Raw genomic sequence first — 12546 nt, 5'->3', positions numbered from 1 at the left:
CAATACCTTGCTATATAAATAACTGCTCTGTTAGCCCTGTGTGCTCCTGTGGACTCACCGTCCTCCTCAGACTCTGTGAGGTTGGCTCGTCTGCCCCTCTTGGGCGTAGGGTCTGTGTGTCGGAGGGCGGAGCGGGCCGGGGGGTAGCGCCTCAGGGGGGTCTCCTCCTCCAGCCGGGGCATGGGCCTCTCAGAGTCGGAGTCCACGAAGTGCTCATCTAGCACCTCGGTGGTCTCTGAGATGGTTTCGGTCACCACGCTGCTGTGGCTGCGCTGATGCATGCGTCTCTTCCTCAACGGTTTCTGGGGAGACATGGAAAAGCTATTGAAATATAATACAGTGAAACGTTGCAAGCAAACAGAAAGTGGGAATTTCTTATTTTGGAAGAGGTTACAACGTTCTCATCATTTGGAGTGACCTGTATCAAGCAGTTCAGCAGATCCACATTCTTTCCATTCACCTTGCATTTGAGCCCCAGGGTGGGCTTTGTGAGGATGGGTGGGGAGTGAGCCCCCGTCTCCTCGTCATCATCATCATCATCATCCTCCTCTTCCTCGCTGCTTTCACTGAAGCAGCTCCGTCTGACCGGCGGTGGGTCGCTGAGCCTGGGCGACAGGGGCAACTGGGGCAGGGCCTCCCCGGACCCCTCACTCAGCCTGCACTTGGGGCCCCTCTTCTTCCTGGGAGGTCTCCCTCTGCTACGTGGGGGTGGAACAACAGATTGCCTGCCAAGCATCTCTAGGGGCCTGATGGTGCCTATAGAATCAGCCTGCTGCCTGTCTGAGGAGAAGAGGGAGGGTGGGCTGCTGCCGAAAGAGGGGCTAGCTTTAGTGCCCTCAGCCCTGTCATCATCATCATCATCATCATCCTGCATCTCCACCCGGATCTTTGGGGGTCGTCCCGGGCCTGGCCGCCTCTCGGCCCGCGGCCCATCCTTCACCTTGCCCCAGGGCCAATTCTTGGGCGGGCGGCCCCTGCCCCGGCGCTCTCCGTTGGCGGAGGGAGGGGGCCGGTGGTCGGGGATGGGCAGAGGGCAGCGGACTGGGGAGGAGGCCGGAGAGCTTTGGCTGGTGGGGAACCCTGGGAAGCACTTTCTCTCCTCCTCTTCCTCTCCTCCTCGGACGAGCCAGGAGAATGGAGACACCTTGTGGCTAGGCTTGATCTGTTGAAAAAAAAAAAGATCTCAATAACTCCTTCATTTACCACTCTAATCTATACAAGTCATTGTTGTAATGTCTTTCATCTAAAAAGGTTTTAGAACCTGAAGCATCATTATCCTCACCTCCTTGCAGATGTCCTCCTCCCCCTCTTCCTCCTCTCCCTCCTCTTCCTCTGACACCACAGTGTTGATGACGATGACGGGGGTCCAGCGGAGACAGTCAGGGTCCACCTCTAGCAGCCGGGGCCTGGCGGTGAGACGAGCCATGTGGGTGGATACCAGCTTCTCCTTACGCACCAGGACTAGCCTACAGGACAGGGGGACAGACACAGGGAAGGTCAGAATGTTGTCCAGACAGATGGGTAAAACTCCACAGGGAGAGAATAAGTACTTTGAACAAATGACAGCTCCTAAACAGACGTGTGTTCCATGCTGTAGAATAGTCTTGTCAGCTTTCATTGGCCTTGGTAGTCAGCATGTTGTTGCTAATTTCTACACCGTTGAATTTGTGTTGTCATCATGATTATGGTGTGAGTGCGTGTCTCACCGCTCCCCTCTCTGCTCCAGCATGTTGAGGTGGTGCAGCGAAGCGGTGATGTCCTGCGGACAGATGCCTGTGATCTTGCTGAGGCGTCGGATGGAGAGCTGGCGGTCGCGGACCTCATGGAGACACTCCAGCACCACACTGCGCCAGTAGGCCATGTAGGACAGACGACCCAGGTCTGACAGGGGCTTCTCTGGGGAGCCAGGCTGGCCCTCCCGCTTGGACAGCAGGTAGCCTGGAGGGGAGAGGAGAGAGAAGGGAGCGGGTTGAGAACAAGGTTAATTTTAAAATCAGTAGGCTATACAAGGTCCATTTACATTGGTGGACAATTCAGTCTATGACTGTTGGTGTATACAATTCAGTCTGACTGTGTTAAATAAATGAATGCTACTATTTCTACCACTACTTGTCCTATTACTACATGATAGTGGTTCAGCTTTCCTCAAAATAACCTCCACCTTCTAAAACATCCAACTCAACCAGCTAAGCAGAGTAGGAAAGGGCCAATGCGGTTTCGATTATTAAGCTCAACAAGGAATTGGACCGGACATTATTCATTACAGGCACTTTGAGTCAGATTCCAACATGTTGCTAGTTCAATTCAATGGGACTGACTGCTATTCCGATGGCATTGACCAATAACTCTACAGCAGCTTAGAACCACTAGTTCGGCATCAATGAGGTCTGGGGAGCGGAGGAAAAGCCTAGCTGAGCCTGAGCGGAGCTCCTTACTGAAGTCGATGAGGAAGCGGCCGTAGCCCTTGCGCTGGTACTGGGGAAGAATCATGATGCAGGACACGTTGTACTTCTGTTGACAGTGTTTCTCCTGGAGAGGGAAAGAGAGAGAGAGAGAGGGGGAGAGTGGAGAGAGAGAGTAGGCATGGAAACGTACTCAGAGCAAGACTGTGCTAGCACATACAGTAGGAGTCTGTGTGTGAGTGTGGTAAGATAATTGCTGTGTTTTGGCAGATTCCAAGAGCACCTGCATCCGTACAGACAGACAGACAGACAGGGGTGAGACAGCATCAAAGCAGCAGTGGTTTCTCTGCATACAGAGGGATTCACTGAAGTAGAATGAAAGTGCGTCTAGACCAGGGCTCTCCAACACTGTTCCCGGAGAGCTACCGTCCAATTGGTTTTCACTTCAACCCTAATCTAGCACAGCCGATTCTAATAATTAGCTGGTTGATAAGCGGAATCAGGTCAGTTACATCGGGTTGGAGCAAAAACCTACAGGAGGGTAGCTCTCCAGGAACAGGGTCGGAGAGGCCTGATGTAGACACTGACCTAAAGACACCGTTTCGTTGAATTTGTGATGGTATCATGATTATGACTGGTAGTGTGTGTGTGTCTCACTGCTCCAGCATTATCAGCTGGTGCAGCGTGGCGGTGATGTTCTGGGAGCAGAGCAAGAGAGTGTGTAGTAAGATAATTGCTGTGTTTTGGCAGCCAGTTAATAAGAGCCCCTGCATCCATACAGACAGACAGACAGACAGGAGTGAGACAGAGAGCATCCATACATTTTACATCATCATTACATTTTAGTCATTTAGCAGACGCTCTTATCCAGAGCGACTTACAGTTAGTGAATACATATTTTTTTTTTATACTGGCCCCCCGTGGGAATCAAACCCACAACCCTGGCGTTGCAAACGCCATGCTCTATCAACTGAGCTACATCCCTGCCGGCCATTCCCTCCCCTACCCTGGACGACGCTGGGCCAATTGTGCGCCGTCCATGAGTCTCCCGGTCGCGGCCGGCTGCGACAGAGCCTGGATTCGAACCAGGATCTCTAGTGGCACAGTTAGCACTGTGATGCAGTGCCTTAGACCACTGCGCCACTCAGGAGTGAGTGACAGGAGTGAGACAGAGAGCATCCATACAGACAGACAGGAGTGAGACAGAGAGCATCCATACAGACAGACAGGAGTGAGACAGAGAGCATCCATACAGACAGACAGGAGTGAGACAGAGAGCATCCATACAGACAGACAGGAGTGAGACAGAGAGCATCCATACAGACAGACAGGAGTGAGACAGAGAGCATCCATACAGACAGACAGGAGTGAGACAGAGAGCATCCATACAGACAGACAGGAGTGAGACAGAGAGCATCCATACAGACAGACAGGAGTGAGACAGAGAGCATCCATACAGACAGACAGGAGTGAGACAGAGAGCATCCATACAGACAGACAGGAGTGAGACAGAGAGCATCCATACAGACAGACAGGAGTGAGACAGAGAGCATCCATACAGACAGACAGGAGTGAGACAGAGAGCATCCATCAGACAGACAGGAGTGAGACAGAGAGCATCCATACAGACAGACAGGAGTGAGACAGAGAGCATCCATACAGACAGACAGGAGTGAGACAGAGAGCATCCATACAGACAGACAGGAGTGAGACAGAGAGCATCCATACAGACAGACAGGAGTGAGACAGAGAGCATCCATACAGACAGACAGGAGTGAGACAGAGAGCATCCATACAGACAGACAGGAGTGAGACAGAGAGCATCCATACAGACAGACAGGAGTGAGACAGAGAGCATCCATACAGACAGACAGGAGTGAGACAGAAAACATCCATACAGACAGACAGGAGTGAGACAGAGAGCATCCATCAGACAGACAGGAGTGAGACAGAGAGCATCCATACAGACAGACAGGAGTGAGACAGAGAGCATCCATCAGACAGACAGGAGTGAGACAGAGAGCATCCATACAGACAGACAGGAGTGAGACAGAGAGCATCCATACAGACAGACAGGAGTGAGACAGAGAGCATCCATACAGACAGACAGGAGTGAGACAGAGAGCATCCATACAGACAGACAGGAGTGAGACAGAGAGCATCCATACAGACAGACAGGAGTGAGACAGAGAGCATCCATCAGACAGACAGGAGTGAGACAGAGAGCATCCATACAGACAGACAGGAGTGAGACAGAGAGCATCCATACAGACAGACAGGAGTGAGACAGAGAGCATCCATACAGACAGACAGGAGTGAGACAGAGAGCATCCATACAGACAGACAGGAGTGAGACAGAGAGCATCCATCAGACAGACAGGAGTGAGACAGAGAGCATCCATACAGACAGACAGGAGTGAGACAGAGAGCATCCATACAGACAGACAGGAGTGAGACAGAGAGCATCCATACAGACAGACAGGAGTGAGACAGAGAGCATCCATACAGACAGACAGGAGTGAGACAGAGAGCATCCATACAGACAGACAGGAGTGAGACAGAGAGCATCCATCAGACAGACAGGAGTGAGACAGAGAGCATCCATACAGACAGACAGGAGTGAGACAGAGAGCATCCATACAGACAGACAGGAGTGAGACAGAGAGCATCCATACAGACAGACAGGAGTGAGACAGAGAGCATCCATCAGACAGACAGGAGTGAGACAGAGAGCATCCATACAGACAGACAGGAGTGAGACAGAGAGCATCCATACAGACAGACAGGAGTGAGACAGAGAGCATCCATACAGACAGACAGGAGTGAGACAGAGAGCATCCATACAGACAGACAGGAGTGAGACAGAGAGCATCCATACAGACAGACAGGAGTGAGACAGAGAGCATCCATCAGACAGACAGGAGTGAGACAGAGAGCATCCATACAGACAGACAGGAGTGAGACAGAGAGCATCCATCAGACAGACAGGAGTGAGACAGAGAGCATCCATACAGACAGACAGGAGTGAGACAGAGAGCATCCATACAGACAGACAGGAGTGAGACAGAGAGCATCCATCAGACAGACAGGAGTGAGACAGAGAGCATCCATCAGACAGACAGGAGTGAGACAGAGAGCATCCATACAGACAGACAGGAGTGAGACAGAGAGCATCCATACAGACAGACAGGAGTGAGACAGAGAGCATCCATCAGACAGACAGGAGTGAGACAGAGAGCATCCATACAGACAGACAGGAGTGAGACAGAGAGCATCCATGCAGACAGACAGGAGTGAGACAGAGAGCATCCATACAGACAGACAGGAGTGAGACAGAGAGCATCCATACAGACAGACAGGAGTGAGACAGAGAGCATCCATACAGACAGACAGGAGTGAGACAGAGAGCATCCATACAGACAGACAGGAGTGAGACAGAGAGCATCCATACAGACAGACAGGAGTGAGACAGAGAGCATCCATACAGACAGACAGGAGTGAGACAGAGAGCATCCATACAGACAGACAGGAGTGAGACAGAGAGCATCAAAGCAGCAGTGGTTGTTGCTCTGCATACTGAGGTATTCACTAGAGTAAAGACGGTGATCTAAAGACAGTTTTGGCTTTTCCACTCGAACGGTTAAGGTTAGGATTTTGGAATGGTAAGCTGGTCCTAGATCTGTACCTTGGGTTCACCTTGTTGTGTTTACTTATGTACAATGTTCCCAATAAGCTGCGCGCGTACACAGCCATGTACTTCTTCTAGGACTGCCGGGCAGAAGAAATGCTATGCCGCGCAGAGACGCAAGAGATTGAGTTCGCCCCACTAGTTTGCACAATATAGATCAACGTTTTTTCTGTGATCGAATCAACATTATATCAGCCCCTTTTCAATGCAACAAACCAAACCAAATCTAACTTGGCAAAATGAAGTCTGATTTTGTTTTAGGCAGAGCCAAAGCGCAACGGAGTAGAATTCTATTGGCGGGGATAGCCCACAAGTGGTCTTTCAATCACCCGTGAGTGAATGCGCTTTTCAGATCAGAGCCCCACGTGTGCAAAATTGTTGATATTCTTTGCAAGTCAGTGCGTTATTAGCCCAGTTATAGATAAGTGTAGGTCAGCAACGGGGAGTTACTGCTTCCTTCAAGAGCACAAAACATGTAGGCTACATTTCAAGCTGTCTATGAAAAGCCAGTCAGGTAAAAAAAAAAAAGCTTATGTCTAAATTAAAGGGGCAGTGTTGTATTTTGAGACAGGCTTGAATATGCAAATAAGCCAATAGGCAGAGGGTAGCCTACATTGTCTAAATCTCTGTATGGTAATAATAATTAATTGTATTTTGTACAACACAATACAATGCAAATTACAGTCAACTATTTGGCCCATGGTGTTACAGACCAAGTAGAAAATCAATAATTAATGTCAAGCCCTTCATAATGTAAAAACATTTTTAAAAGTCTCATGCAATGTAGGCCTGCATTGAACACCACATATAGGCTACACCACATATAAAAGCTATTTCCATGTGAAAATGTTATGGGATTTGCTCCATTGGTTTTGTTGGTAGGCCTACATTATGCTCAAATAGCTACAATAGCCTATTGGCTACTGTCTAAAACTAAGGGTACAGCCTCAGTGTTCACTGTAAATGTGCGCCTGAAGTTACACAAAATTCTCACAACGTTCAAGTTTCCGCTCACAAAACCTACAATTTGCTCAGTGCCCAAAAAATGTGACGGAATGTTGCTTATGCATGCATTTCCTTGGATGATTTGGTGGTTAGACGTACCTTGGAGAAGTAGCCCACCAGGTGGCAGCCCTTGCTGTCGTTCTGTGTGAGGACGTAGAAGAGGAAGGGCTCCACGTCGTAGTACAGCGTCTTGTGGTCCAGGAACAGCTTGGCCAACAGACACAGGTTCTGACAGTAGATTGTGCTCACGTTCCCATCCACCTGAGAACACAGCACACACACAACATGAATGAAATTAATGAAAACCTGTATTGCCCCAAAGGGAATTTGATCTGCACATCATGAGTACAGACAGCAACCACCAAGGCAGACATGCACATTTGAATATAACAAATACAAGTACTACACATGAGTTTGACTACAATGATCCAAAAGGGCAGTCTTGAGTGCACCGTTCAGCCCATTTCCGAACCGCAATGTCAGTAACTATGAGACAGACACTCATGGGATATGGGAGGGGAGTCGATTGCTTTTATAGTCTCAGACAATGATGCCAATGATGTGAGCCATGGCATCTCTGGTGTCCCAGGCTGGGAGAGAGAGGGGCTCCCTGGCATGCAGCCAGACATCCCAGCTATCCTACTCTGCTGCTGCAGAGGCAGTGAAACCAGAGCTGCAGACGCTATCCTACAAGACAGACAGACGGACATAGACTGACTGCCCCTCAATTAGAGGCCTGCAGTATGTGGCCTACTGGTACAGTGGCTCTCAACCTTCTGTACAGGAACTCAGATGGTTAGCTGACACCAATGTAGTTGGTTCTGAAGTGATAGTTTTAATACAAGCAGACCCGGGTTCCAGGTACCAAAAAAAACTAGTAGTAGTTGTACTAGACAGCAACCTAGGTACTGTAGCGTCACACAGGGCTGTCTTGTGGGTCAATATTATAACAAGGTGGTTTAGAGAACAGTTGAAGCCTCAGAGGAAATGAGAGTCTTTGACAAGTGCCTGTGTGACACTGCCACTCTTAGCAGAGGAAGTAGAAGGAGCAGTGTGATTTGTGGCAGGGAGGGTGGCCTCGGCCTCATCTCGCTTCCTCCATCTTGTATCCCTCTTTCTGTCTCTCGGTCTGTCTCACCTCGAACACGGAGACGCCGTCCTTCCTGTAGATCTCATTGGCTGGAGGGTGGAACCAAGCACACTTTCTCATGTGCTGGAAGAGGATGCTGCGACTCTTCATGTAGCGCAGGCAGAACTCACACAGGTAGAGCTTAGGCAGTCTGGGACAGGAAAGGAGGGAGAAGATTGAGGGAAAATGGTGAGGACCAAAACAGACATCCATTATACGAACACAAACTAACAGTGGACTGACTCAGAGTGGAGTGTGTGAAAAGTACTGTGGGTCATGTTGTTTGTTTACCTGCTGTACTCTTGCGGGTACGGAGAGGAGTACCAAGTCTGGATCTCAAACTTGCCAAACTCGATGACAGACGGGCAACGCATTTGAGGATCTGGAGGGCCGGTCACCCCAACTTTCTGCAAAGGCAAAAAAATATATATTTTGAAAAAAAGAGAGAGAAAGAGCGAGAGAAAGAGGGGGATGGGGGAGAGAGGGGGATGGGGCAGAGAGCGAGGGGAGCGACAGAGGGAGCGCGAGGGCGAGCGAGAGGGTTCCGTTTTGGAGCTACAGTATCAAGTTAAGGCCAGGTTTGCCAACAGGGGATTAAGAGGAGAGCATGGAGCAGACAGATTACACACCAGGGATTACTGGGCCTCTGACTGCCCCCTGCCTAACCCAGCACGGTGTGTGGTTGTGCCTGACACACACTAGGGCCTGGCACTCAAACACAGCATACACGCGCACACACTTAGTGACAGGAAGACACATACACACACGCTAAGGCACACCCACACAGGCACAGTAAAACAGAAACAAACACACACACACAAACACAGTCTCCTGTGCTGCTCCCTGTCACCTGCTTATAGGATTATTATTAGTGGAAACTCTAGGCATCTGCCACTGGGTTCTGTTGACACACGCTGGTAACCACACGCTTCCACACACACACACACACTAGAGGCCCCTCACCCATGCCTACAGTGTCAGGTGTGTGTTTGATCTTTTTCACTGACTGCCATGAAAGGGGAGAGAGGATCCACTCGAAGAGAAATGCAAGCAGTACCAGAATGAGTCTAGTCTACACTATTTGTAAACAAACCACAACACAAAAGGGAAGCCATCAATTATAAAATACAAAGTTGAAATGTTATCGCTGAGCTTGCACCTCTACTTTTCACCAGCCTTTCCTATTCTCCTACAGACCAAGACCAGAGAAAACACCAGAAGAATAAAACCCAACGTTGGCATTGAGAGTTTCTCCTGTGATGTATGGCAGTGCTCTGAAGCTCTGCTCCGTCTGTACCAGTGAGGAATCGCAACGGAATAGACACCGATTGATCAGCTCTGCTCTGACAATGCACTGAACCACAATGCCCTCAATCTCTCTATCTCACACACACACACACACACACACACACACAGAGACGCACACACACAGACACACACAGACAGAGACACACAGAGACACACACACACACACACAGAGACGCGCACACACACAGAGACGCACACACACACAGAGACGCACACACACACAGAGACGCACACACACACAGAGACGCACACACACACACAGACACACAGACACAGAGACACACACACAGACAGAGACACACACAGACAGAGACACACACAGAGACACACACAGACACACACAGAGACACACACACACACACAGAGAGAGAGACACACACACACACACACATACACACAGAGACACAAACACACACAGAGACACAAACACACACACAGAAACGCACACACACAGAGACGCACACACACAGAGACACAGAGACGCACACACACACAGAGACACACAGACAGAGACACACACACACACACACACACAGAGACACACACACACAGAGACGCACACACACAGAGACACACACACACACAGAGAGAGACACACACACAGACACACAGAGACGCACACACACAGAGACACAGAGACGCACACACAGAGACACACAGACACACAAACACAGAGACACACACACACACACACACACAGAGACACACACAGACACAGAGACGCACACACACAGAGACACACAGACACACACACACAGAGACACACACACAGAGACACACACACAGAGACACACACAGAGACGCACACACACAGAGACACACAGACAGACACACACACACACAGACACAGAGACGCACACACACAGAGACGCACACACACAGAGACACACAGACACACACACACAGAGACACACACACACAGACACACACACACACAGACACACACAGTGGTCCTCTGTAGCTCAGCTGGTAGAGCACGGCGCTTGCAACGCCAAGGTAGTGGGTTCGATCCCCGGGACCACCCATACACAAAAATGTATGCACGCATGACTGTAAGTCGCTTTGGATAAAAGCGTCTGCTAAATGGCATATTATTTAATTATTATTATTATTATTACACACACACACACACACAGAGACACACACACAGACACAGAGACACAGACACACAAACACAGAGACACACAGACACAGACACACACACAGAGACACACACAGACACAGAGACGCACACACAGAGACACAGAGACACACACACAGAGACACACACTTTCTTTCCTTCTCAGTCTGTGGTTACCTGTAGTGCCAGCTCCTGGATGCGTCTGAAGAGTTCCACATCTTTCTCTGTCAGGTTCTCATGTCCTGGCAGCTTGTCCTCATCCTCGCGCCAGTCACTACTGTCCTGATTGTCTGTGGAGGACAGAAACCGTCAGTGGGATACTTACAGAAAGCGGACAGAACAGTCATGTTTTAAGGTTCTGACAGACACAAAGTGCTGGAACTTGTAAATGGTATTTGGTATTTTATTAGGATCCCCATTAGCTGTTGCGAAAGCCGCAGCTATTCTTTCTAGGGTCCACACAAAACATGACATAATACAGAACATTAGCAGACAAGAACAGCTCAAGGACAGAACTACATACATTTAAAAAAGGCACACGTAGCCTACATATCAATACATACACAAACTATCTTGGTCAAATAGGGGAGAGATGTTGTGCCGTGAGGTGTGTAGACCAATGTGTGGGATGTAGGCCAGTATGTAGGTGCTGAGTCTAACTGAAGGACATAGTATGAAGTGCAGCTTTTGACTGATACAAATACATTCACCCTCAGTATTTAATGCATTATTCAGCCTGCCCTCCTCACCTGTCCTGTCGTCCCCCTCTCCCTTGCGTATGGCCTTCTTGCGGATGCGGTATTGCTGGGAGTAGTCCACCTCGTGCCGGGCCTTGCGTCCGTCGGGCGAGGGCGTGAAGAACTTGGTGAGGGCATCAATCAGGCCCTTGGTCTTCTTGTTGAAGCGCAGGCCACCCTGCTCCGACGAGTCCTCCCGCAGGGAGAACAGCAGCCGATCGTCGCCAGGGTAACCCTCGCAGGACGAGCTGGACGACGAGTGCGGGGAGGAGGAACCCTGCGAGCGACGGTCCCCCTTCCGCCGGCCTCGCCCACCTGGCCCACGCAGCTTCTTGAATGGCCGGCCTGGTCTGCAACGGGAGACAGGATTGGTCAGACACCCAACAGGAAACAGCCACACACTATATAGACTATGGACTGGTCATTTGGAAGCAACACAGCCAAAACGGAACAGCTAAATGAATGATTGTTTGTACAGATCGGCATTTGTGTTTCCAATGATCAAGTAGTGTCAACAAAAGATTAAGGCTAGGTTCCCCACTCCCCGACATTAAACGTTGATCAGTGAGTTTCATTTAGCTAGATTCTATGCTCCAACAAAGCTTCATTTACAGCCTGAAACACAGCAGACCTTGTTATCTATTAGGCACTGTCATTAAAAACAGTTTGTAGTCATTAAAAATGGTCTGCCCTGGCCAGTGAAACTGTAGTGGGGCTGATCTGAAGTGGCCTGCTGTGTTTTACAGGTCCAGCGCCACGTCGTGCCGAGCTGCTAGCTACCAGACGGTGCTGCCGAGCGGCCGCTCTCTCCATGTCGTTACCAACCTGTTCTTGGATCGTCCCAGTGGTGCGTTGTAGCGCCGTTTGATTTGTGCTGCCTTTTCATGTAAGAGCTTTCTTCCCTTTTTCCTGGGCTGACAGATCTGACAGATCCACATGCCTGGTGGGAGAGCAGAACAGAACCGATCAGAACACAGGACATAGTATATTAGCTTAGCTGGCCTGGCATTCAACCTCTTCAGTACTACTATTATTCACTGACATGCACTGACTAAACAGTACACCAGCATTAGGACAGCAATAAAGACCCATTTCATTACACTGGGGGAAAATGGGTTTGTGGTCCTTCTGAGCTTTGTAATTCGTTACCAATTAAA

At 49.6% G+C, this 12546-nt stretch overlaps 1 protein-coding gene across 1 annotated transcript in view; it reads right to left on the bottom strand.

Moving 5' to 3' along the window:
- LOC311141935 (histone acetyltransferase KAT6A-like) overlaps positions 1–12546 on the bottom strand; it is a 38312-nt gene that overhangs the window by 5857 nt on the left and 19909 nt on the right. Inside the window, exons 5-15 of the mRNA XM_084177451.1 lie at positions 12215–12329; positions 11402–11739; positions 10830–10942; positions 8516–8631; positions 8234–8375; positions 7195–7356; positions 2436–2529; positions 1707–1938; positions 1283–1466; positions 461–1162; positions 59–302 (exon numbers count right to left, since the gene is read on the bottom strand). Coding sequence (XP_084033577.1) covers positions 59–302; positions 461–1162; positions 1283–1466; positions 1707–1938; positions 2436–2529; positions 7195–7356; positions 8234–8375; positions 8516–8631; positions 10830–10942; positions 11402–11739; positions 12215–12329 — 2442 coding nt within the window. The remainder of the gene's footprint in view (positions 1–58; positions 303–460; positions 1163–1282; positions 1467–1706; positions 1939–2435; positions 2530–7194; positions 7357–8233; positions 8376–8515; positions 8632–10829; positions 10943–11401; positions 11740–12214; positions 12330–12546) is intronic.

This window comes from Coregonus lavaretus, assembly GCF_964263955.1.
Source record: "Coregonus lavaretus genome assembly, chromosome: 14".
Classification (NCBI taxonomy): Eukaryota; Metazoa; Chordata; class Actinopteri; order Salmoniformes; family Salmonidae; genus Coregonus; species Coregonus lavaretus.
The sequence above is the reverse complement of the archived record's forward strand: the minus strand, read 5'-3'. Positions and strand labels throughout refer to the sequence as shown.